The sequence below is a fragment of the Ursus maritimus genome, unplaced genomic scaffold (assembly GCF_017311325.1).
Source record: "Ursus maritimus isolate PB19 unplaced genomic scaffold, ASM1731132v1 scaffold_11, whole genome shotgun sequence".
Classification (NCBI taxonomy): domain Eukaryota; kingdom Metazoa; phylum Chordata; class Mammalia; order Carnivora; family Ursidae; genus Ursus; species Ursus maritimus.
In genome coordinates, this window is record NW_024423453.1 from 1,966,812 (window position 1) to 1,994,129 (window position 27,318).

The 27,318-nt window shown below is 38.8% G+C and overlaps 1 protein-coding gene across 1 annotated transcript in view; it reads left to right on the forward strand.

The window, feature by feature from the left end:
- Positions 1 to 25,885, forward strand: part of ARHGEF38 (Rho guanine nucleotide exchange factor 38) — a 118,547-nt gene extending 92,662 nt beyond the window's left edge. Inside the window, exons 7-14 of the mRNA XM_008689388.2 lie at positions 944 to 1,077; positions 5,977 to 6,081; positions 7,852 to 7,974; positions 11,238 to 11,549; positions 13,731 to 13,874; positions 14,684 to 14,882; positions 15,034 to 15,293; positions 25,567 to 25,885. Of these exons, the coding sequence (XP_008687610.1) occupies positions 944 to 1,077; positions 5,977 to 6,081; positions 7,852 to 7,974; positions 11,238 to 11,549; positions 13,731 to 13,874; positions 14,684 to 14,882; positions 15,034 to 15,293; positions 25,567 to 25,752 (1,463 nt within the window). The 3' untranslated portion in view covers positions 25,753 to 25,885. The remainder of the gene's footprint in view (positions 1 to 943; positions 1,078 to 5,976; positions 6,082 to 7,851; positions 7,975 to 11,237; positions 11,550 to 13,730; positions 13,875 to 14,683; positions 14,883 to 15,033; positions 15,294 to 25,566) is intronic.
- The last annotated feature ends 1,433 nt before the right edge of the window (positions 25,886 to 27,318 follow it).

The following is a 27,318-nucleotide window of genomic DNA, read 5'->3' on the forward strand; positions in this document are numbered from 1 at the left end:
GTCTTTTTTTTTTTTCTATTTTCTTTCTTCTTTCTCTTCTCCATCTCTCCATCTTTCCTGAACATGTGTGGCACTACAGTCTGCTGGGGGTGGTTTTTAAACTTAATTACATATCATGAACACTCTCTCAGGTAATATTGGCTTTCTTTTCAATAGTTCCCTACTATTCTATTTCTGAATGTGTCATAATTGAGTTAACTATTCCTCTATAGATTAAGTTTTTGATTGTTTCCAATATTGTGCTATTGGGAAAAAAATGCTGTATCAAGCAAAACTTTGTTATGCTTATTATGGAAAGCAGATTCTCTGCACGGACTTCCTGGTCACAGACTATACATTTAGAAGATTCTGCCCAATTTTTCTCCACAAAAACTGTATGGGTTGAAACCTCATCAACAGTGTGTAAGATTGCCCATCTCCTGGCACGCTTACCAAAACTGAATGTTAGAAACGTTTAACACTTTGAACAATATGAGAGGTGTAAACGATCTTAAAGATAAAAAGGTAAAGCTCAGAGAGGTGCTCAACTTACCCCAAATGTCTCAGCTAGTGGAGAGCCCCTCTAGAGTCTGAGGTCTCCTTATGCTGGGTGCAGTTCCCTTAGTGAGGTCTTGATGCTTCATTCTAGAGACCAAAGATAACAAATGTATTATCTAAGAAGAGAGAGAGTTTTTCTCCAGTGTCAGAGATTTCTTTAATGTGGAAGGTAAATGGACCTCGAGCTTTGAGGAGCTCAAGCCCCTGGACAGCTGAGTTTCTGATCAGTGGGTTGGGCAGCTGGGCTCATGCCTGGGCAGTGGGGCCAGAACATACTGCACCTGCATCAGAGGGTCAAAAACCACATAGATTTCTATCTTAAATATGGATCTTGAATTCTTTGGATGAAACACACACTTTCTATGTTGCATGTGTTCAGAGATATGATTGCATTCTTCCATTTCAGTTCTAAAATACAAGAAGAATGATGAGGATGAATCACTTAAAGATAAATTGTCTAAACTAAACATTCATTCAATTAGCAAGAAATCAAAAAGAGTGACAAATCATCTAAAGATTCTGACCAGAGGAGAACCACAGGTAATGTTTCTTCTCCGGCCATATACATCCTCCTGGGGCATATGAATGCTGATACTTTCGTGAGGGTTTGGTTGGTTGTTATCAGAGCTGTTTCTAGAACACTGAGAATTCAAGGTCATTGCCTGATGCTGATCCTTTCTTTCTCCCTCTTTTGGGGGAAATGGAGTGTGGGTGGTTTTGACACTATTTTAACTGTGGTGCTTCTACTCAGGAAGCAAAGGAAAGAACAGGACATGAGGACAGGGGTCAACATGGGATGCCCCAGAAGTCCTAATTCTCACCGTCAACCAGCACATAATCTCACCCAAGGCAATGTCCTCCATTCACCCCATCTTATCTCTGCTTTTTAAAAACCTCAATTTCTTTTCAGGTTCCCTTAATGTTCATCTTATCTTTATTTCACCTATCTAAAAAAAGAAAGGGGGGGTTAGGTGCGGACCTTAGTGTGATTTTTTTCCTACCTCTATCCTCTTCCTCTCTCCCCACCCCCCATGCACATTATATTACTGGGTAATTGTTTTGTGTCAGCTGTTTAGCCTGCTCTGAACCACTTTCATCTCAACCCCCAATAAATAATGGATGGACTAGCAAATGCTCTCAAACTTTAATGTGTGGAATAATTACCTGAGGAGCTTGCCAAAAGATTCCAGGGCTCCACCTGGTTCAAGGGTGCAACCTAGCGGTCTGTATTTTTACAGAACTCCAGGTGTTTTGAAGCTAAATGACCTTGAAGTAAGTGACAAATGGAACACACTTTGAGAATCACAAGATAGAAAGTTCACGGCCTAGAGATAGTAATTCAGCGGGCTTCTAACCGAAAGCAAGCAGGACAGTTCTTAAGATACTGTATAGTACTTTTTTTCTTCTCATTTGCCTGACTTCATCCCTTATTATGTTAACATCTCTAAGGTTTTTAGTTTGAACTAGAGGCAACTGTATGGTAGTTCAGCATTGGTTTTAGTTGGCTTGTCCTATGTACTTCACTCTTCAGCTGCCAGGGTCTTTTTCCTTTCTCCATTAAGCCTTTGCAGCTTTCTGTCCCTAAGATAGTACTGGCCTCTTCCTCTTCTGAATGCCTGACAAGCTGGCTGAGTGTTTTCCAATCTTGGCACCATGAACATTTGCCAGAGTCAGCAGATGGCAGAAAGTAAGGGCAACGTCCTTGAAGTTATCCAGATCTGGATTAGAACGTCACTTCTGCCACTTAATAAGTATTTGCCTTTGGGCACAAAGCTTAACTCCAAGGGAGTCATCAAGATTACACTAGGACCTACCACATGGAGGGCTCGTGAGGATGAAATGAGGTGACGCCTATGAAGAAAGTACCTAACACAGACAGGAAGCACTCAGTACGCATCGGCTATCATCATCATCACCATCAGCAGCAGCAGCAGCATTTCATATCACTACAGTGTATTACTGTTTACTACCTTTTAACATACAGACTTCCTACTTCTCACGTAGATATAAACTCCTTTATGCATTGCGTATTAGTCAGGTCTTTTACTTTCTGTATGTTATGATGTTTGACATCTTGAAAAAGCTGCAGGCCCTGAGAGATGCCCCTCCCAGGACTAATCCATTCTTAGAGAAATCAAAGGGCTCAGCTGGGATCACTTCCTTCATATGCAAACCAAGCAATCAGGAGTCTATAGCCCCAAACACCTTCTAATCTAACTCTCACACACCAAGCCAGTATTCCTCTGCCTTAAATCATCCTAGGGCCAGGTCCCAGACAAGAAAAGACCACCACAAAAGCCCAAAGCCCATGGGAATTACCCAAACTGGCCAATCCTAAACTATTTATCCTGACCCAGCTATTTCTATTAGGGTTGCCCACAAAAAACATAATAAGGCTCTGGTCTTGATTTTGCCCCTGCTCCTTTCTGCCCTCTGACCAAAACCTAGTGATTGTCCTGTGGCCCAAACGGCATGCAGGGACCTCCTCTTTAGGACTTGTCACTATAATCAACTTCTTCCAAGCCCTGTTTTTGTTTCCTCTTGTGGCTGCACCTACTTTACCATTCCATATCCAATACGGACATTCTTAGAATCCATGGCATGTATCATTCTTGTTAATACCTCTTTATGTTCTTCTAGGGGCTCACTGGGTCCATTGCAAGCAGGAAATAACTCCAAGCCCCTCTCCCAATGCAAAACTATAATATGAGAAGTTTGGGACATTATGGTGTATGGTCATAGATCAGGGAAAGGAAAATCAAGACATTTGAAGTAAAAGCAACAGTAATAAAATTGGACTGGGAATTCAATTTGAGAAGAGACTGCAGCCTCCATAGGCATGTGTAAATGTCATGCACACAATTCTCCCCTACTCTTCAGGTTGTTGCTTCTGACTTAAGACAATTCTATTGAGGAACAACAGCAGGTTTTAATTCTGAGCAAGTTTTTGTAGAAGCCGTTACATTCTTCAACATATTTATCATCGGCTTCTGATATTTTCCAATTGTGAACTAAAAGTGAATTGTAGGTAAAGTGGCCTGAAAGGATATTAATTAGATTTTCCCCTTAATCTTTTGAGAAGATGCCCTGTCAGCAACGAAGCATTTCACTGTTAATCAGAAAATCAGCTGCATAGGCCGAACTGCAGAAGAGATAAATCTCAAATCAGTCAATTTTGCACTTGTCAGCAGCTCAAGTGAAATATTTGGTGGAGTTAGGGTATAAAACTATTACCCAAGAGGAAGATTCCGTTCAATTCATCACACATGTATTGAACTCTATGTACCAGAAACTGTGTTAGAGATCAGGAATACAAAGAAATTCTGAATTCTGACTCCTTGGGTGTGAATACCTACTAACATGGGTAAATTTCTTTAATTTTCTATATTATTTAGGGTAAAGGCCAAGCTCCTTTCACAAAGAGATTCCAAAACAAAGTAGCTTAAGCTGGATAGTCATTTATTTCTCTTTCCTATAATAGTCCTAAGATGTGAGTCCAGACAGGCTCTGCTGCACAAATTTCTTTAGGAACCCGGCTGTCTCCAATTCGGTGCTGTGCTGTCCCCCAAACATTCTGTCTCCATCTGCTGGGTTGAAGTTGGGTCACTGCTGTGTCTTCAGTATTGTCCCAAGGACAATGCTGTAAGGCCAAAATTCAGAAGTGAAATATATCACTTAACTAACATCTATTTACCCAAACAAGTTACGAGGGCAGAACGAGCTGCTGCCGGGGAGACTGGAAAAGGTAGTCTCCAGCAGGGTAGCCATGTGTCCAGCTTAAACCAGAGGTGCAAAGCTTGTCAGGAAAAGTATGACAAGAAGAACAGCAGCTATCTCTGCCACAGCTCCCAAGCTTCTGTTTATCTCTAAAATGGGATTAACTGTGGCACTTATGCCAGAGAGTTTTTAAAAATTAAAATGAGAAAAGCAGGTTTTAGCACTGTGTCTGGAACATAGTTTAGTGTTTAATAAATGTTAGCTATTATTATTACTAAGACAAAAAATACTTAATCTCAAATGCTTGCCATTTATCAGTGGATAGAATCACTTAAATAATTAACTAGTGTTGTGAGAGCACATGGGGGACCAATTAATTTTCTACGGTGAAAAGAATAGGAATTCAAGAGAGGTTTCACAGAAGGGGTGAACGTTGAGTCCTTAAAAAAATTAAACAGAATTTTGCAAGGCAAAAAAAGGGACAGCAGCATATTCCAGCAAAATAAAGCAGCACAAGAAAGGCTTGGCTATAGGAACACGGAACTGCACAATATTTCTCATACTCTGATCCTTGAATCTCTTATTTTAGAATCATCTGGATCCCTGCCAAGATACACAAAATTATAAAATAGCTGGTGATGGGTTGTTGAAAACTGCATTTAAAATAATCTGCCCCAGCATATTGTTCTATACATCAAACTAGATTAGAGCAGAGAGATCCTAAGGCAGACGATACTGAATGTTATGTGAATTACAAGGAACTAGGCTACCTATTTAATCAAAAGCTTTTTAGATAAACAATATGAAGGCGTTTAAAAATAAAATAAAATATGACCATTTTCTGTGCATTCAGTTTTAAGGTCAACCATCCCCCCCCCAAGGTCAACCACCTTAAATTAACAAACCTATAAACTATGAACAGAGCGCAGCTATGGTCACTACCCAGTACCAAACTGAAGAATGCCCACCAGGCGCCACAAATCATTTTCAGGCTCACACAGATTTTGCCAGCATGAAGCTGGTCCTGCTCTTCGGTCACCATTTTGATAGCCAAGAAGTACTTCTCACCATTAATAATAATTATGGTCTTATCAATAAAATAAAACATCAAAAAATAACTTAAACACATGTGACCACTGCCTTAATTCTGCCGGGTTTTCCCCACAGAAGGACTCTTCTGGCCAAGATCATACTCAACCTTTCAAATTTGAGTTGGTAAAGAATTACTGCATTTCTTTAGCCAGGAAGCTAAGTTTCTTTTCTAAATAACCATTGTGAACTTAACTGGGATGAGTCATAGCAACAAAACAGTAAGTTCCGGTAAAGGGATGCAATGTGTATCTTATTTTAATTTTGATTTTTTTATTGTATTAATCATTTTATGAACCCACAAATGGGGCATAATTTCAGAGTATGTATATAACATATGCCGTTAGCAACTGCAAAGGAAAGTTGCACCTCCTGCAGCTACCATCACACAGACGACGCTCCGTGAAAGCTGGACAGCAGATTAACCAGCAGCAGCGGCTTCGCTACACTAACTGAAGTTTCGCCGTGTGCTCGGACACAGCAAGCACCGCGCTAAGGTGGTCAGCATGACATGGAAGGTTGTCATCTCATAAAGGAGCCTCTTTGGCATGTGCTGGACTAATACAGCCTGTGACATTTCTTTAAAGCACAAGATTTATTTGAGTTATAAAAATAATTTCATCTTCACTATAGGTGAAAGACAATACCTTTAACAGAGAAGAAAAGATGTTTAGATCTTTAGAAAAGACAGTGAGGCATTGCGTGAAGAACATTTCACTCTGTCTTCAACATATCCAGGTAGGTAAGACACAACCGTTTCCAGTGTTTCTAGGACAAGGTATTGATGTCCACGGTTATTCTGAAGAGTGAATGTGAATGTTCATTCATTTATGTGATGGAATTTATATGATAAAAGTCACTGATATTATATCAAGTTTGGGAGGCTGCCGCTGAGGGAAGCCAGTATAAAGATGTAGATTTTGTTCTTTGTTCCCTTATCTGTTCCCGCATTCTCCCAATTCAAGTCACCACACTGTAGGACATTAGCTCACGTGATTGCCACGTGGTGTTGGACCATCAGCACGCTTTCCTTATAATAGAGATGAGTTCATTAATGCAAAATTGATTTGGCAGAAATTTTCTTTATTTGTTGAATTATACTAACGTATCCCTTTCTAGTACTTAAAACACATATTTGCACATTTAAAAGTGGGACTGAAAGAAAAAACAAAATCAAAGGTGGACATAAAACGAAATTAGAGGAGGACTAAAGAGCAAAAAGAGCATAACATAAAGGCCATGTAAAAACCACAGAACCCCACATGTGGATCTCAAATTTAGCTGTAAGTCTCTGAGAAGCCAACTTAAAAAAGGACATACGATCACACAACCCTATATGAACAGAGCACCTCTATTTATTTTATAACTGGTATTTTGTAATGCCTCCTTTGGAGTTCTGAATGAAATTCACAGGTAATTTCTGTCGGTAGGTAGGTCTACATAAAAGAAAATGTAAAGGAAAATAAATTCTGACAAAATAATAAGAACTACAATATGCAAATACTCCCAGACAACCGTAGTAGAAGACAAAAGCACTCCCACTAATTTCCAATCCCCCAGAAAGTTTTTCTGCCCTCATTGAGAATCACTGACTTCATCAAACCAATTGAAGTGCAGTATAATTATAATCAGTAGAGAGAGAATGGATCTCATAAAGAAGACATAGCGTCCTTAACAACATCTTGATAATGGTCATGACTGGGAGACATAGATAAGCAGTAGAATTCCATGTAACTCAGTTAACACATGACGCCCTTCCCATTTTACAGTTTTTATCTTGGATATCTATTTTTGGAAGCAGATGTTTGCATGCATAGGTAAATTCTTATACCAACAGAGGATTAGGTTAACAGGCATGATGATTTGGAGAAAAGGTTCTATGTTATGTAACCAACAAGCCACATTCTTTTCTCACTTATTAACTGATGCAAAGCCTGACTTTACAATCAGCTTTGCTAATCTCTTCCTAAAGCTCTGCTTTCTGTGAAAAGAAAACCAAAACTTAGTTATAAGACCAGAGAGCAGTGGGAACTCTGTCCTTCACAGACATTTCATGAAGTGAATGCATCCTGGGAATATCTACAGGAAAGTCTTCTATTTCCACTGGCCAATTCAGCAAAAACATGAGCATCTTCTTTTACAAAGAGCAGTAAATTCACTAAGGAAAACTGAAGACATAAATCAAAAAGGAGTGATTTCTAAAATAAGGGCTTCAGTAAGAACTGAATGCTGAAGAATGGCCAATGAGGGAACTTAAGCTGGAGTCCCACTTAATAAAGAAGGTGTCATACAGAGCAGTAGGAGAAAGTGACAGGGGGAAAGGAAGAAAACAGATTGTTGTAAGTAACCTCGTTGTGCAGAGTATTCATGACTTTCTTTCCTTCCTTTTTTTTGTTTTCTCTCAGTGGTAATGGGGGGTTATGATGATGAAGTACACACTTGGGATACATTTAATTGTACGGAACTTCAGAACTTTGCCCATTTTGTGACTTTGTTCGTGGGTTTCAGGAGGCCATGCCCTTAGCGCTGCAGAGTGTGATGGAGCTCCAGGAGATCTCATGCAACAAAGATAAGGAGGAGAGGAGCCATTCGGAGGCCCCAAGTTATGCCCCAAATCCCTGTGGTGACTTTGTAAGTTATTTATAGTCACAGATAAATTAGAAAGTAGGGTTAGAAGAAAAGCTGCTTTTTATTTGTTTTTCTGGAGTTAGAAATAAAACATGCACTAAAGCAAATACGAATATCAAAATCAGTAGGTTTAAACAGGCAGGGTTTTTTAAATTATTATTAACTATTTTAAAGTGGTATTAGTGAAGATTTTTTACTCTGATAAAAACTCAAGAGGGTCCCAGACCCTAGGAGTAGTCAGTGTCTGTGTAGCTTTTATTTTATTTATTTATTTAAGATCTTATTTATTTATTTGACAGAGAGGGAGAGCACAAGCAGGGGTAATGGCAGGCAGAGGGAGAAGCAGGCTCCCTGCTGAGCAAGGAGTCCTACGCAGGGCTTGATCCCAGGACCCGGGGATCATGATCTGAGCTGAAGACAGATGCTCAACGGAACCACCCAGGCGCCCCTGTGTAAATCCACATTTAGTATAAGTCTGCATGTGATAGATCACAGATTTATCAAGTTGGCAAGCTGTGATTTTCCTAACAGAGTCTCTGGAAAAGTCCAGAGTCCTTACAGGAGGACCGAAGATACTCTCTGAAGACATGACTTTTATTAACACACTATATACTGGAAAGTAAAGCCTTCTTATTGAGAAAGGGCTTTTAACCTATGAGTCACATGCCTTCTGTTCTGTGGTAAAATATTTGTTTTCTATGAGATCTATAAAATATACAAAATTATAAAACATAGCCTGGAATCCTAACAACATGCTTAAGCCTAGAAATACTTGGCTGGTACATTAGTTTGAGTAGTACTGATTTTAATTTCGTATCTTGTGTTGCATAGGTATTATTACATCATAGTACTACGTTATATAGAAGCCATAATAGGCTCCTTCATCATCTTGAAGGTCCTTGAAAGTGGCAGTTTTGTGTTGGCATTATTGGCATTTTGGGTCCGATAGCTCTTCATTGAGAGGCCCTTGTGTTGGAGGATGTTTAGCACTCCTGGAGTACCAGGCTCTAAATCTCAGTAATGTCCCCCCAGTCTCAAGTCGCGGCATCCAGTGAGTAGCCCCACCCCCCAGTAGAAAACACTCAGAGGCATCTTATTTCATGGCACTGGGGAATGGAAAGTCAGGATTACATCTGAACTAAAATGATCGATTAGATAAATGAGAGTGAGAGAGCAAGAGACAGAGAGAGAGAAGTTTTTACGATGGATGTTAAATGGAAACAGTGTGGCTAGTTCTTTATACATTTTCTGGGCTTAATTACAGGCAGCACAATTTAGAAAAGTCCTTAACGGTTTGCTCTTTAGTTTAATTCCAATGTATTAAGTCGATAAGTATTTATTGAGCACTATGTAAGAGCATGGTATACAGCTTCTCCTCAACAAGCATGTCCAGAATTTGATGGAAGAAGAGCTGTGTTCTTCTCCTTGCATGAAACCACAAGATGATAAATTGAGCTAAATTAAAATAATCATTAGAATGATCAATATAAAAGTAACTTTTTTTACTTATGAGTACAGTAAACTCCTTTTTAAAAATCAAATGTTAATAAGAATTCAAAAATCTATCTAAAGGCAGAGCAGTGTTTTTATCTAACCTTGAAAAATACTTATCTACTTTGAAAAGTACTTGCCTACATGTTTTGAATAGGAAAAAATATGAAAAGAAAATCTGATTCTTATTTGTTCCAATCATAATTCCTATGTCCAGCTGAATCAGAATCGGTTTCTCTCTATGGTATATCCTGTGACCATAGACGTATATATATACACATATATATACTACACACACACACACATATATATATGGCATACATATATATAGTAATTATGTTGTAATATCGTAATTGCCTGTAGAATCCAGTCAAGTTACAATACAGTAATTTATCAGAACCATAAACAGATTCTTTGCTTAGTCAAAGGACTCATTAAACAGTCTGCAGGTGTATATTGATTATTTTATAAGCTAGACATCAAATTTTATCTGTGTAGTCTATTGCTAGTGCCAGTAAGAGATTGGTTTCCTTTCTCTTGTAGATTTCCCATGAGTTCAGACAAAGTTACCAGAGGCTGTTTAATTAATGAAAGCTGCTGCTCAGATGCTGATTCCCTAGGACATCTTTCAGGGCACAAAGAGAAACCTACTTCTAAATTGCTGTAACAATCATGTAGCCTACGCATATATGATAAAGCGTAAAGTCGGCAGTCACCAACATAAGATATAGTGCGCTTCAGAATAGAGGGGGAAGAAAGAGAAATAGAAGAAAGTAAGTCCAGGATGCTCAGGTGCTGGCATGGGGCTGGGGGTTAATATGAAGTTCATTTTCAATGACTCAGACCTAAAAATGTAACAATTTAAGAAACAGAACCAGCATCAACCTTCAATGTACTTAAAGAGAAAGCAATAATTCTATTGTCATTTCTATCACAGCAGCAAAATACCTATAATAAGGAGGTACTTATCTGTATAGGATATAAAGTTCCTCTACCCAAAATAAGTCATCAGGGTAACCAGGGAATTGGGCAGATGTGGGAGGTACAGGATACAGTCTCTTCTAAGACTACCTTCCTTTTATTGTCAGCAAATGAAGGGAATTGTATGGTGAGTCATTCGCACAGTCTTAGTGATCAAAGACTGGAGTCTCTGCCTCCCACCCCATGTGCTGGAGTAACTCTGCTGGGTTCTGGGATTAGAAAAGAGGGGAAGGGGAAAGTGTGGAAGGAGATGACCCCAATGACAAAACCAATGGCTGTAGGGAGAAAGATGGAGTGCATCTTGGGTGTGCAGGCTTTAACTTTGGTATTCCTCTTCTTGCTCACTCTTTGCATTCAGTATTAGAGTCTAGAGTCCCTGTTCTAAGTTTTTGAGCAAGTTTAGCTAGACAAAAAAAGATCACATCCTCTAAGATTTTATTTATTCATTTGAGAGAGAGAGAGAGAGAGAGAGAGAGAGCATGAGCAAAGGGGAGAGGGTGAGGGAGAAGCAGACTTCCCGCTGAGAAGGGAGCCAGATATGGGACTTAACAAGGGTTGGGGGGGGGGCTTGATTGGGGAGCTCAATCCCAGGACCCAGAGATCACGACCTGAGCCAAAGGCAGATCTGAGCCACCCAGGCACCCCTGATCAACACATCGCCTCTTAACTTGGCTACATACTTTCCTGTCTTCCTCTGAGCTCCCGCAGGGAGGAAGTAAGCCTACTGGTGATAGCGCGGGACATGTATTGGTTGCTCCCGACTCTGTCACAGGATTGCTTTTCTCTCTCGGCAGGCAGCCCATTTACACAGGCTCGTCCTGGTGCCCCTGTCGGCCCTGCTGTCCTTATTCACAGGGCCTCAGAAGCTCATCCAGAAACGCTACGACAAACTGCTGGACTGCAACAGCTACCTACCTCGGGCAGCAGGAGACGAGTCAGACTTGGCCAAAAAGGAGTATGAGGCCCTCAATGCCCAGCTCGTGGAGGAGCTCCAGGTGTTCAACCGGGCGGCTCGGAAGATTCTGTGGAACTGTCTCTGCAGTTTCGTGGCTCTCCTCGGGGACCTGACCCTCTCGGCTCAGCAAGTGTATTTCACAGTGGCGCCGGTAAGCACCGGGCTAGCTAAGCCAGCAGGACCTGCTAGGAACCACGGCCGCGTGAAACGGCCCCGCGCATGGTGCGCATGCGTGCCGTGCGTGACGTGCGTGTGCGCACGCGCCCGCGCGTGGGGGGCGGGGCGGGATTTAACTGAAGCCGGTCACACAGTCTTCCCGTTTCTTTCTCTTTTCTCCCCAGGAATGTTTCCTAGTTCAGGTTTAGTGTGACTTGTACACCTTTGTTCTTCTTGGAGGTTTTTTTTTTCAAATGCCGGACACCTTTTAGCTCCGCCTGCTCGAGGCTCTGCTGAAGCTTATCAATTTGTATTTTGTATTCTCTTCCTAGTCAGTGGTTCCTCAGTGCTAACCGTGACTGTGTAAGACGTGGATCCAGAAAGAAGGCCATCTCAGTGGAACGACAGAAACAGGCTACCTGTCCAGTCTTTCTTGCAATGGAAAACAGTCTAGGATGTGTGGATGTGTGATCACGTGTGTGTATTTAGTTTTCCATTAGGATATGATTTTATGACTATTTCCCTGAAGAAGAAGAATGATATTTACAAGCTAGTATCAACTTAAGAAAATCAGTGTGGTTTCTTTACCCTTCATTTCAATTAGTTCTTCTTCAGCTGGTTAGATATTTAATGGACAACATTAGGAGGAAAATTAATTGTCCTGACTTTATTTTTTACTGTGTATTTAATTAACTTTTAACTTATCATTTGAATTAAATTAAGTTGAAAAAGCAGGTGCTACATTTACATGGTTCAAAAGGCAAAACTACATAAAAATGTATAAGCAGTCTCACACAGACTCCCATTCCCTAACCACCCATCCCCTACTGCCAGTCCCATTGTTACTAGTTTATCCATTCAGGGTTTCTTCATGCCATTAGAAGTAAATGAAAATACGTATGTATTGTTTCCTATAGAAAACTAGGATATTCCAGCACCATCCTGCCATTTGCTTTTTTAACTTCCTGGGGATGCATCCATATGTTACCATAGACTGTTATGCCTGGTTTGTATCTCATAAAAATGGAATCATACATTTTGTATGGTTTTTTGTATCAACCTGCTCCTACTAATGGATATATGGATGATTCCAGTTGTCTAAAACTGTGTAACAAATTATATCAAACATGGCAGCATGTAGCAAGCAATGGTCATTTATTACTATTGTCTTTCATGGTTCTGGAGGTTCCCTGGGCTCACGGCAGTCATTCTCAGTGTCTCTGTGAGGTTGCAGTCTCATCATAGCTGGGGCTAGAGTCATCTCAAAGACTTCCTCAAGCCTGTGTCTGGGGTGGAAGATGGGTTGATGATAGAAGACTCAAATAGTTGGGGAACGAGGACAGTTGGGGTTCCGTAGACCTCCCCCCACCTGATCTTTCAACCTGGTGTTTTGATATACTGGCTACAGTGCAACTGAACTTCTTCCATGGCTACTAAAGTCTCTCAGAGTGAGTGTCCCAAGAGAAACCCGCAGAAACCTCAATGGTCTCTTTTGGCCTAATCTTGAAAGTCAGATAGCATCACTTCTGTTGTTCTGTTCATTTCCACATTCTATTCATGGAGGCAATTTTAAAAACCCACGCACTTTTGAGGAGAAAGGACATGGACTCCAACTCTTGATGAGAGGCATGCCAAAGAATTTGCTGATTTGTTTAAATACCACAGGCTGTTAACCAATGCTTCTCATTTTAGCTTCTTTCTCCTTCCCACTATCCCACCCTACCACTTTGGAGGACCCAACTGCCATTGATTCCTGAGCCCTTCTTCCAAATTTCCATTGCTTTCTATTTCTCTTCTATTATTTTATCCTTTATTATTTTTTAAAGATTTATTTAAGAGAGAGCATGAGCCGGGGGGGAGGGGGAGCAGACTTCCCTGATATGAGGCTCAATCCCAGGATCCAGAGACCATGACCTGAGCTGAAGGCAGACACTTAACTGACTGAGCTACCCAGGTGCCCCTAGATCTGAGCCTTTAAAAACAATTATCCCTATCACTTTAGTGAGGTTTCTGGAGATAGCAAATTAGACCATTTTTATCCAAAAGTTCTAACATTGCCCTAATTTTTTTCTGTGGAGCTATCGTACACTTTCTCTATTTGTCACAACTCTACTAAATTTAATACCTAATATGGTTACATAGTTTGAGAACAATGCCATATCATTTCTACCTATAGGTACCACTGTTGGCCTCAAGAATCTCTGAAATTCAGAATCGAGTACTAGAAGAAGTTCAGAATCTTAATTTTGTAAAGGACAACAGTGCCACCTTTATTGAGAGGAAACTGAGTTTTGAAAAGAAGAAGCCTGTGCAAATTCTGGTGAGTTTGGTAGGATTCCTGACAATGACTCTCACTTCTTTACCTTGTTCAAATCGCAGTATATTATTTTCCAAATCACTTATCTCATTCTAATATCCTGTAATTTACCAACCTATTATATGTAGGATTTCTTGTCTATTTCTACCTTCTATACCATGAGTTCTGTAAGGTCATAGATTTTTACCTGTTTTGTACGTGATATGTTCCAAGCTGTTAAAATGCTGCCTGACAACAGATATAAATATCTGTTCAATGAATGAATAGAATTTTATAGAGCAAAATCATAGTAGTTCAACTCTTTCACTTTTCTACATAAGGAATTCCAGGCTCCAGAGATGAAGTGGCTTTCTCAAAATCACTTGAGGCAGAGCTGGGAGGGGTCTAGGCCTCTAGCCTCCTGCCTAATTTACTGATACTATTTCCCAGAAAAAGACATGCACATGTACAATTTGCTTAATTAAATATTATTTATCAAGTGCTTAATACGCAAGGGAATTGTCTACAGGATGGCAAAAATTAAAAATTGTTCCATCCAAGAGGGATTAGAACCTCTGCCTTCTTATACGCAGTTGAATTTTCTTTCTTCTCTGCAACACTGCCCTCATGTGCTAACTAGAGAATTTTTCACTGCATAACTCAGCTGGATGCTTCACGATAATAACTCCATCAATGCTTCCGCAGTGAAATAATCCCAAATCAACGTATGGCTTCAACATTTTAAAAAATCTCCAGAGAAGAAATATTTGCCGGCTCAGTGAAGATTTTATTACATGTCTATCTAAACCCCAATTTCTCCTTACTTCTCCCAGCAGGAAGTGCCCCGTCAAACTGACATTCACCGCTCCAAACTTCTATCCACATACAGTAAAGAAGAACTCTACCAAGCAAAGCGCAAGTGCAATGCTACCCAAGAATATGACATCAGTCTTCTGGAAGGGGAATTGGTGGCTGTGGTGAAACAGCAGGACCCACTGGGGAGTACAAGCAGGTGGCTTGTTGACACAGGAAGTAAGCTTTTTTGCATAAAATGCACAGAACTACTATCACCTCTTTTCAAGTTGAGATTTTCCCAGGGGCCTCTCTTTGCTTCTCTAAACACAAATTTGGTGAGGGTACACACAAATGACCTTGTTTCTACTTTCTTTTTATTCTTATCCAGTTATAAAAGGATACGTGTATTCCTCCTTCTTAAAACCCTACAATCCAGCGAAAGTACAGAAGTTGGACGCTGAGAACAGGTTCGGTGATGATGATTTTGATAACATCAGCCTCTTTGTGTCCTCACGGCCAGCTAGTGACAGTGTCACAGGCACCCCGGAAAGTAGCATAAGTGATAGCAGCTCATCTCTTAGTGGGACATACGGGAAATTTGAAACAAACGGCACTGACGTTGACAGTTCTCAAGAGGTAGATGAACAGGTAAGACTTTGAACCTTGATGTGACACGGCTTGGCTGTTCCAATCATGAAAGACGTTCTCTCGAATAGCGTTCTAACTGTAAGACCTGGTGGAAGAGTGTCAGCTTTGACAGCAAGGAGACCTCGCTCTATGAACACTTACTCTCTTGTGTGTGTCCCTTTTTGCAAGGAATTTCATTCTCTGAGCCTGTTTCGTCAAATGAGGGGAAAAGGACCATAATTGCTCTGTTGCAGGCTTGACCCAAGGATTACAGAACGTGTGTCCATGTAAGGTACCCAGCCCAGAGTAGACACTCAGTAAATAGTAATTGTTAGTATTACTACACTGCTGTCACTTAGAGTGAAGCACAGATGGTCTTTGTATACTCCTCCATCAGAGAAAAACAGTTCAATACTGAACTGATTGCCACCGTAAGGAGGCAGGTGGAAAATTGTCCATGATTCCTCTAAAAGTGGTCTTCATTGAGCTATCTATATAATCGGCCATTTTTAATCTCTCGTATAATGCCACACACTATTTACTGAAACCTTTAAGAGCTACCTTTCCCGTGCTGCACCAATGCAGAGACTATGGGGATCACTCTTTTACAAAATAAGTTAACTATAATGTAGGGTTCCTTTTTACTACCTCAGAAAGTTTCGTGTATATAACTGTGAATCCTCAAGTGGCGACCAGCTAACCGTTTCTTTTTTAACTTGCTTTTTTCTTTAGTGGCTTTTTACTAATTAATTTAAATTTGTTTTTTATAAGGGTAATACATGTTATTTGTGAAAAGTTAAAATGGTGTAAAGATATACATAAATTAAAAGTAAAGTTCTTTATTCCCTTCTCGCCTAACCCTAGCCTTCGGACAATATTAGGGTTTATCTTTTCAGACATTCTCTGTGCATGTACAAACACATATATTTCTATCAGTGGGAATGTGTATATGTTACATAATTTGCTTTTTTCCCCCCACTTAACAATGTATCTTAGACACAACAGTACCTAATATCTATCTTATTCCTTAAAAAATTCTGAATAATAATTCATTTTGTGGATATATCATAACTTATATGTAACTATTACCCTAATAAAAGACATTTAGAATATTTGGGTTTTTTTAAATTTCAAACTGTATGAGGCAAGATCCTTGATGATCTATTTTTGTGCACTTATATGAGTACTTACATAGGACAAATTCCTAAAAATATTGGGGGATCAAAGGGTATATATATCTAAAGTCTTGATAGACACTGCCATGCTGCCCTTCAAAAATAGTTTATCTATTTAGTTTCTTTCATCAATGATACATTGATTGTTGTTCAATTCATGACGAATTCTTTTTAAAAAATATCTTTATTAAGGACTTATTTACATGCCATAAAATTCATCCATTTTAAGTGGATAATTCAGTGAATTTTAGTATATTTACAGAGCTGTGCAACTATCACCCCAATCTAATTTTAGAACAGAACTTTCACCCCCCAAAATCTTTTGCACTAATTTACAGTCAGTTCTCTTTCCCACTCCAGCCTCAGGAAATTTCTAATTCACTTTCTTTTTCCATATTTTTGACTTTTTTGGTATATTTTGTATTAATGGACTCATACAATATGTGGTGTTTTGCAGCTGGCTTCTTTCACTGAGATTCAACCATGTTGCGGTATATATATGTACTTTGTTGCTTTTTATCACCTAATAGTATTTCATTCTATGGATATAGCATATTTTGTTTATCCATTCACCAGTTGATAGACATTTTGGGTAATTTCTTTAATGAATAATGCTGCTATAAACATTTACGTACAAGTCTCTATGAGCATTTCGTTTCTTTTGAGTATATACCTAGGAGTAGAATTGCTTGTTGATATGGTGAATTTATGTTTAACTTTTTAAAGAAATTGCCAGACTGTTTTTCAAGGTGGCTGTACCATTTTACATACCCACCAGCAATGCATGGCGGTTGTGGATTGCAGTTTCTCCACATCCTCACCTTATTGTCTTTTTTATTATTATGATAGCCACTCTACTGGGTGCAAAGTGATATCTCATTGTGGTTTTAATTTGCATTTGACTAATGCTGTTGAGTATCTTTTATGTTCTTATTGGCCATTCATGCGTTTTCTCTGGTGAAATGTCTATTCAAATATTTGCCCACTTTACAAATTGTGTCATTTTCCTTCTTATTATCCAATTGTACGAGTTCTTTGTATACTTTGGATGCAAGTTCTTTATCAGGTATAATTTGTAAATAATTTCTCCCAGTCATGACTTATTCTTAACTCATCTGGACATTACTACATGCTTCTATCACCCTACTGTCTTGAAATTTCAGAACATTGTTTTTCTATTACTTGTTCACTCTCTTAGTTTATTCAAATTTTCCAGAAAACAAAATTATATTGTAAAACCAATAGATGAATGAAATTTTATCAGTAAAATCTATGGTTGGGATTAAATATTCTGGCAGACTTTGATTTATCCCAATAACCTAGAAGGACAGAAATTTGAGGGCCAAATTTGTCAAGACACCGTAAAGCTGGCTTAATGTTGAACTCTAGTTACTACTGGCTCTACAGAGACTTTTGAAGTAAGTGCCTCACTGAGGCTTTTTGGCATGGGATTTGCAGTCTATTTCCTAATAGCTGCTACTGCAAAGTAATTCTCTCTGCGTAATCCTATCAATACGTTTCATGTGAATTAGGTCCATTAGAAGTTTCCATTACCGAGAGAGGGGAAAAAATGAGATAATTTTCTTTTGCTCAAAACAAAGTATATTGGTAGTATCTCTTCATAGAGTGCTATTTGTTCTTCTCCCTTGAGTTTGGAACCAATTCAAAATAGACCTTGGTATCAGGGACATACATATAAGCATTCTTCCTAACAAAACTGGTTTAGAAAATGCAGCTTGGATCAGTGGCCACGTAGGATCCCTGAATACTTTCCTCTGTGTCAAAATAATTGAGCCCTAATTGCAGGCCTTTCCTGGGTATGGACAAAGTCTGTCCCAGTAAATTTACTATGAGTTGAAGACAATGCACCTGTTAGAAACCCCAGTATGAGAGAGAAGAAAACCACACACAGACATAGGGATATTTCCTTCAATGTCTTAATTCCAGTCAATAGAAGTACATGGGCTAGTGGTTTTCAGACTTTTCCAATGATGCAACTACTGTTCAGCCCTCGGAAACAGAAGAAAAACCTTGTATGATCTTCCTAATCCTTATCAGAGGGCTGATGTTTTCATTCTGTTGACTCCTACAGTGTGGAGAAGAAAATGGCTAACCCTCACACTTGTGGTGTGACAATCTAATAGAACAATGAATGCATTATAGAAGTCCCTATAAGGTGATTGAAAAGTGGGAGTAAATTGTATCTTTTTTTGTGAACAGTGAGAATACATTGTATATTGTAATATGCGTTTGAGGCGTACTACAAAGCCTACAAAGCAATTTTCTGTGTGGCTATTTACTTTCGTTCTTGATTTTATCATCAGGAACATCATCTCAAACCTGTATGACACTTTGAGTCACCATTTCTTCCATATCCTTTTCTACTGTAGCAGTAACACTTTTTTTTTTTTTTTGTCTTTCTTCCAGAATTGAAATAGAATATTGCCATTGGTGTTGTAGGTTGTAATCTACTTTTATTGACTGTTCTAGTGGACCCTGACCAGAAAGACAGGTAGCTGGGTAACCTTGACCTATACCTGATATTCAGGGAGCATCAATGGGGGCCTAAAAATCGGTCATAAATAGGCAAGTTCAGACTGACCAGACTAGTGACTCTGTGCTTTTTAGACTCAAGTTGAGTTTTTAATGTCGACTCCAGGCATAAAAGGGATCTATTAATGGACTTTGGAAGGATTTATAAATCCCTTCAAATATGTTGGAAATTTTGTGCTTATGTGCATAACCACGGTAAAAGAAGTACATAGCTTTCAGCAAGTTTTCAAAGGAAAATGCTACTTAAACAGGTTAGAAACCACTGCTCTAGAGACTTAACTTGCTTATCCATTCTCCCACCCACTCAAGGAAAAAGACTGTTGGATTAAGAGCCTCCCTCATTTTCCAGAATGGTTCTAGTGGATCACAAGTCTTATGGGTCAGGTGAAAATATAACTTATTATCTATAATGGGACACTTCTGTTAATGAAACAGTGTTCACTGGATGAGATAACTGTGACAGGTATAATTGGGAAGTACAGTCACTCTGCTATTTGGCACCTAAGAACCAATCCATCCAGATTCCTCCACGCACATCCCACACAGAAAGCATGGACTTTCTCCGAAAGTTTCAGAAGCTCCCTAAATGATGATCCAGAGCTGTTGTAGAGTAATGGGGAAGAGGGAATAGATATTGCAACCTGGCAGTACTGATTTATACTAAAGGACTTAATCTTTCATTGCTTTACTCACTACTTTATGTTCTATCAAAAAATATAACAAAAGCAAACAAATATGCCTTCCTATTCCAATGTATTCTCCCCTTTTGCCCGTCAAGGAGTAATGACACAATTTGTATTAGTCTTCACTGCCTCATAAAAAATTATCACAAACTAAGTGGCTTAAGACAACACAGAAGTATTTTTTTAAATTTTTTATTATGTTATGTTAGTCACCATACAGTACATCCTTAGTATTTGATGTAGTGTTCCATGATTCATTGTTTGTGTATAACACCCAGTGCACCATGCAATACGTGCCCTCCTTACTACCCATCACTGGCCTATCCCAGTCCCCCACCCCTCCCCTCTGAAGCCCTCAGTTTGTTTCCCAGAGTCCAGAGTCTCTCGTGGTTCATTCCCCTTCTGTTTACCCCCCTTCATTCTTCCCTTCATTTGCAGCAACATGGACGGGACTGGAGGAGATAATGCTAAGTGAAATAAGTCAAGCAGAGAAAGACAATTATCATATGGTTTCACTCATTTATGGAACATAAGAAATAGCAGGGAGATTGGTAGGACAACACAGATGTATTATCTCACCATTTCCACGGTCAGAAGTGCAGGCACAGCTTAGCTGGGTGCTCTGCTCGGCGTGTCCCATCGCTGCAATCCAGACACTCGCTGGGCTCTTTTCCTTCCTGAAACTCTGAGTTCTCTTCCAAGCCCTGGTTTTTGGCAAGCCTCAGTTCCTTGTTCTGGTACTAGGACTGAGGCCTCTGTTTTCTTGCTGGCCATCCGCCAAGGACACTCACCTACTGCAGGCTGCGCTCAGCCCCCTGCCCTGTGGCTATGTCTGTAGGCAGTTCACAGCACGGCTGCGTACTTCTTCAAGGCCAGCAGATGAGCATCTCTCTGGTTTCGGATTTCTCCCTTCAGAAATGGCCTGAACTCTCTCTTAAAGGACTCACCTGCTTATGTCAGGCACCACTCAGCATAATCTTTGACTCAAAGTCAGTGTATTAGGGACCTTATTACGTAGGATGTGTTCAACAGGCAGTGTCGATCTTAGAGTCTGCTCACCGCAGGATCTAAGATGCTTTGCTTGGTAAGCAAGGTAGGGGACTAACGTGATGCGATCTTCAGCACTTCTCAAAGTGGACCAGGTTTAATAATGGCTAAACCCAGTTTTATATTTTTTATTTATTTATATTTTTAATTTTTTTAATTATTTTGTTCAATTAGCCAACATAGAGTATGTCATTAGCTTTTGATGTAGTGTTCAGTGATTCATTATTTGCATATAACATCCAGTGCTCATCACCACACATGCCCTCCTGAATACCCATGGCCCGGTTAGAGGGAAGTTCAATGTCTGAGAATCAGTGCTATTTCCTTTTTTTCCACATTAACAATACTGAGGACATAATTTTTGAATTACAAACTTCTGAAAAGTAGTTTTTGGCACTAATTCTAAATTCACTGTCTGGTGCTTCATCTTTACATGTTTCAGCTACTTTTGACGATAATGCTACATGTCTATATGTCATTGTTTAGATAGTGCTCCAAAGGCCATCAGGCTATACCATAGTGTATTTAAGTAGGCATTAAAATGATGCTTTAGAGACCTATTTATTGACATGAAAAGATTGTCAAATATATTTTAAAGTAAAAAGCAGGCTGCAAAAATTATGTATACTATAATTCCATTTTATTGCCACTTCAGGTAGGTAGGTAGAAAGAAAAAAAAGGAAGAGAAGGAACAAGGGAAGGAGAGATGGAAGGAGAAAAGAGAAGAAATACAAGGTATTAATAGCAGTTGGGTGATTTCTCCTTACCTTTATTTAAAATCATTTCTTTATATCAATTACTTGCATAATAACAATACATAATTGATCACTGAAGAATGTGAAAGCTTGCTCCGGGAGGGAGGAAGAGAAGAAAGAGCATTTTTTATGCAATATAACTACCTTGGTTTTCTGAACTACATATGATATAGTATGATAAATACTGGTTTTGTAGCTAAATTTTTAGTTTTGGAAAGGAAGATTAAAATATATTATTATTTTTGTTGTTAATTGAAGAACTTGGATGAAATCGATAAAATGAGATTCAATAAAGACAGCTAATGTGGCTCACTAAGGGGGAAATAAGTAAGTGCACAAATGTAGAATAAGGGGTACTGAGCTGGCAATGCTACTGCAGGGCGAGGTCCGTGGGTATAAACACTGCGTGATAAATTGAGTAAGAGTCAGTAACACAATATAGAGTGTTATTTAAAAAAAGTTACTGCTGTAGAGAACTGGGTCGTATTCATAGACTACTGTACATAAAATGAGCCAGAGCTTTACAGAGTGCAAAGAAGCAACCAATAAAATATAAATGCTGAAGAAAAAGGGATCAAATGCTTATGGCTTAAATTAGTAACATTTAATTAATGTACCTGAACCAAAACATTAGTATCGAAACTTGGGAAGATACAACCTAGAACAATCAAAATATTCCAAAAAATGAGAAATTCTTCAGCTTTTATGTATAACAGGCTGAAAACTTCTAACTTGTGGTCTAATGATATCAACTGCTGTCTCTTTAAAAGTGGACTTAGTTCCATTTTGAGTATCTATCTTATGTTAAATGGGAGGCATAAACATGTAAAACTGAAATATGCTCATCCTAAATAATTTTGGGCCATGATCACTTAAAATATTTATATAATTTTGTACTTTAAATTTACAGTTTCATGAGAATTTATATTTAGTGTTTAAAATATATGCTCTGCTGTAATTTCATACCAAATAGTTTTTAAAAAAGACTTATTTATTTATTTGGCAGTGGGGGGAGAGTGAGAGCAGGAGCAGGAGTTGGGGGAGGGGCTGAGGGAGAGGGAGAGGGAGAACCTCCAACAGACTCCCTGCTTAGCACGGAGCTGGCCACGGAGCTCAATCCCATGATGCTGAAATCATGACCTGAGCCAAAACGAAGAGTCGGATGCTTAACCAACTGAGCCACCCAGGCGCCCCTCATACCAAATAGATTTAAGTGGAAGATTTTATATTCCCTTTGAGGGAACATGTGCCAAAGTGAAAGACCACCACAAATATTTAGGAATCATATATTAGTAGGTAATTCAACCTGCTAAACAGTCTATAGCTGCGTTGGCAACGCATCTATGTTGTGTATTAAAATTCTCAAAGTTGGCTAGCAGCCGCTAGCGTGGGCTCTACAGATAAGCAGAGACTGTATGATGGCGTATCGTGTTCCTGAAAGCTTTTGCCCACCAAAACCTCCATTCTGCTCTTGTGAATCTAATCAATGTCTTCATTTTCTAATCAACAACAAAAAGATCGGCCGCAACATATTAGAGATCTCAGTCCCTTTCCACAAGAATTTACACTGCACATCCTTTCTAGAACAAGAGTCTGCTTCCTAAACTAGTATGAGAAATGGACCAAGCACAGGATTTGGAGTTAGGAGATACAGTCCTAGCACCACGAACTGTATGATGAAAGCATGTTGCTTTTCCAAGTCACAACTCACAGGGTTGTCGAGGATAAAGCACATCGGACATGTAAACTGTCATGAGCATAGAAAAGATGGTTATTATTGCCACCACCTCATTGTTCAAAAATTTATAGCATCTTCCTTTTTGTCTTCTTCCTTTTTATTTTTTAAATTTTTTAAAAGATTTTATTTATTTATTTGAGAGAGAGAGAGTGAGCATGAGTGGGGGGAGGGGCAGAGGGAGAGAGAGAGAATCTTTAAGCAGACTCTGCTGAGCAGGGAGCCCAATGCTGGGCTCGATCCCAGGCCCCTGAGATCATGACCTGAGCTGAAGGCAGATGCTTAACCAACTGAGCCCCCAAGGACCCCTCTTCTTTAATTTTTAAATTACAAAATAATCCATGCCCAACAATCTGTCTTGTATCTTGTATGATGCAAGGTTATCTCTTGTATATTCTTGTGTGATATCCAAGACTTTTGGTCTAGCTTTTAAATCAAATTAATATATATCTGAATTTCTACTGTGTACCATTGCATGGTCAGTGGAGAAAAGTTTAAACGTTCCTCTTTTTTTTTTTTTTAGGTAAGCTTTACACCTAACCTGGGGTTTGAACTCATGACCCTAAGATCAAGAGTCACATGCTCTACTGACTAAGTCCACCAGACACCCCCTAAATGCTCCTGTCTTTGAGGTGGAGCTCATGCTAGAATTGTTGAGATGATATAAAATCAATGATATCAAAATTTCATCTAAATTTAAATAACAGCTCAACATCTACAGAACAACAAGCTAACTATATGGTGCCCTCCCCACATTCCCCAGTCTCTTTTCCTGCTCAATGAAGTCCTCTTATTTCTTACCATTTCCTTTTAACATTGACCCTCAATTTTGAGAAAGTTAATCTGCTTGCCTTTCCCAGATACTGTTTTTGTTCTATGTACCTTGGAATATGACATATCCACCCCCTTTATCAGCTTTGTCACCTACACAAGGTTACCTCTTTCAAAAACCAGCTCACATATATCCCTTATGTGTGTAGGGTGTTTTTGTTGGTTGTGTGTGTGTCTGTGTGTGTGTGTACACCCTTTGGGGGGCCTTTTTGTACACATTTTGTACACCACTTTCTCCCTAGCTGGGCTGTAAATTCTTTGATAATATCTGGCACTTAATAGGTACTTAATAAATTTTGACTTAATGAATAAAATGTTGTTAGTCAATTGCTTAATTTTATGATATAACTAAACAGTTCTGTTATCAATCTTACGTTTTTAGTGGTAGAGGGACTATAAACACTTAGGGGCTTCTTATGCATCCAATAATTCTGAAGTATTCTTTTGAGGTTAGAGAAAAATTCTTTTGACCGAAGCATGTTTTATTAATTTCTTCTAGGCTTCTTAAATAATTTAAAAATTATAAATTTAATGCATTGTCATTATAAAATAGGTTTAAAAAATAAGAAAAATGAAAATCATCTCTAATTCTACCATTCAAAGAAACTAACACTATTAGATTTATATTATACATCTGATTTGATATCCTTTTTTTTTTTTTTTTGGCTTACTCTTTCATCATAAGCATTTGCCCATGCTATTAGTCTCAGAAAACAGCATTTTTAATTACTACAAATTTCCTTAGTGTAAAGGTCTAGAATAGATTTAACTATTCTCTTACTGAACACTTAGTGTTATTCCCATTTCCCTCTCACTTTTCACCATGTTAATGGATATTGCAATAATATTATTATTTAAAAATCTCTGCCAATGTTTCTATTTCTATAGGAGAGATTTTAAAAAAAAGATTTTATTTATTTGACAGAGAGAGACATAGCAAGAGAGAGCACGAGCAGGGGGGAGAGGGAGAAGCAGGCTCCCCACTGAGCAGGGAGCCTGATGCGGGGCTCCATCCCAGGGTCCTGGGATCATGACCTGAGCCGAAGGCAGACACCTAACCGACTGAGCCACCCAGGAGGCCCCGTAGGAGAGATTCTTAAAGAGCTATTACTGAATAAAAACAAGACAAAAAAAAACTAACACTTCAAAATCTTTTAGGGGCACCTGGCTGGCTCAGTCAGTAGAGCATGTGACTCTTCATGAGTTCAAGCACCACGTTGGGTGTGGAGCCTACGTAAAAAAAAATAAAATAAAAATAAATCTTTTAATAGAAACTACCAGATTGCCTTCAAGCATGGGCAGTTTAGATTCCTCCCCACAGAACAATAAGAATGCCTATTGAACTGTATTCTCATATGGGTCATGTTTTAGCAAAATAAATCCAACAGAAGGAACTGGGGAATGTGACTTTGAAAAAAAAACTTAGCGTTCTTTTGAAAAGCTTGGATATCTTTATTATGTTTGTCTAAATATTTAGGTCCTGCTTCCAATAATGTCATTTGCTTTTTTGTCTAGATTTTCTATGCAGTTCATGCCTTTCAAGCACGAAGTGACCATGAACTCAGCCTTCAGGAATACCAAAGAGTCCACATACTTCGATTTTGTGACCTAAGTGGCAATAAAGAGTGGTGGTTAGCTGAAGCTCAGGGGCAGAAAGGATATGTGCCAGCTAACTACCTTGGGAAGATGACTTACGCTTAAGAAAAGAAGCCCCTGACTTCTGTTTTCTGGCAAGTTATTGATTGACTACCTCATAAAACTTAGATTACAAAACGTTGGTCTAGAAGTCAAGAAACCTCCAAACTACATGAACTGATCCTGGATCAAGTTTTAAGGAAGACTGTGCTTCCTAACAAGATGATTTCAAATGTATTTTGAAGAATACATGTTGAGGGAAACACTTAACAAACAGAAACAGCAAAACAAATAGCTCAAGCTCAAAAAACAGACCGCTCAAGCTCCAACTATCAACTACTTAAAAGTGGAGATCCTTGAAAGGGTAATGTGTTCTTTATCAACATGAAAAGTTGGACCTAAGGATAAGATTTTTTCAATTTATTGTATTATGTATTTTGCCCCAACTATGGTTTTTTCTGTTTCTCTTATTCTCTCTTTTGCACATGTGTGCACATATATCTTCACATACCTATAATCATATTCATTATGTCGTTTATACATATAGATGTATATCATATAGATTATACACATATATGCATAAACCAGGGAGTATACTAAATACACATAAGAATAGGAATTAACAGCCAACCAGAAGTCTTTGATGTGGAACGTCTCTTTAAATTTTGAATGAAAAAATACCTGAATAACATAATATCTAACATTTACTGAATGCATACTACATGCCAGAAATTGTTCTAAATGCTTTTCATGTGGTAACTTACTTGATACTCACAACACATTATGATGAAACTGTGGCCCAGAGAGGTGATGGAATTTAGCCCAAGTCACACTGCTAGTAAGTGGTCGGGCTGGACTCAAACCTAGCTCTGGTTCTGGGGTGTATAGTCTTAACCACTATGCTGTACGAACCCTCCAGGAATGTATACACTTGCTATCAGCAGAGCACCTAGTGATACAAATAAGGGACATTGATAAGAACCATTTTTCCCTCAGGTCGATATTTAAGCATTGAGAAGTTTTTCAAAATCAAGGGCCACAAGAACTTCCGTGATGTATGTTAGTCTACAGATAATGAAGTATCTAGGGTTTTTTAAATTTTGTTTTGTTTAAACATTTTTTAAAGTATAATTGCTTAAAAATGATCCTGCATGATCGCTGTTACTTGAATGAGGAAATATTTTTGGATCACTCAATCATTTGGATAATGAATGGGAAATGTGTGTTCCATGTTCTGAGCCAAGATGTAAATATTTTTAGTTGCTGATTTGTACTTAGACAAGGCAGGCATTAAGGATCACATTTGCTGAAACACAATGTCCTGGGACACTGAACTTTAATTGGGGAATAGTTCCAAACTGTCCCCTAAGATGTCAGGCATATTTTGTCAAGACAACTTATTGACCTGTAGATGCTTCTTTAGAACAGTAAGGTTAAATTTGACTTAGTGGTTTCCTTTAAAAACCAAAATAAGGTGGACTTACATTGCTCACACAGAATGTGCTGATATGACATGAGATTGTAAGATTTGATTGTTACTTTGAGAGATTTCATCTCTATAATGTATATTGTTACATATATTACTGAGGAACACAAATAACAAAATGAAGAGTGCTGCTTTTCAGATGGCTG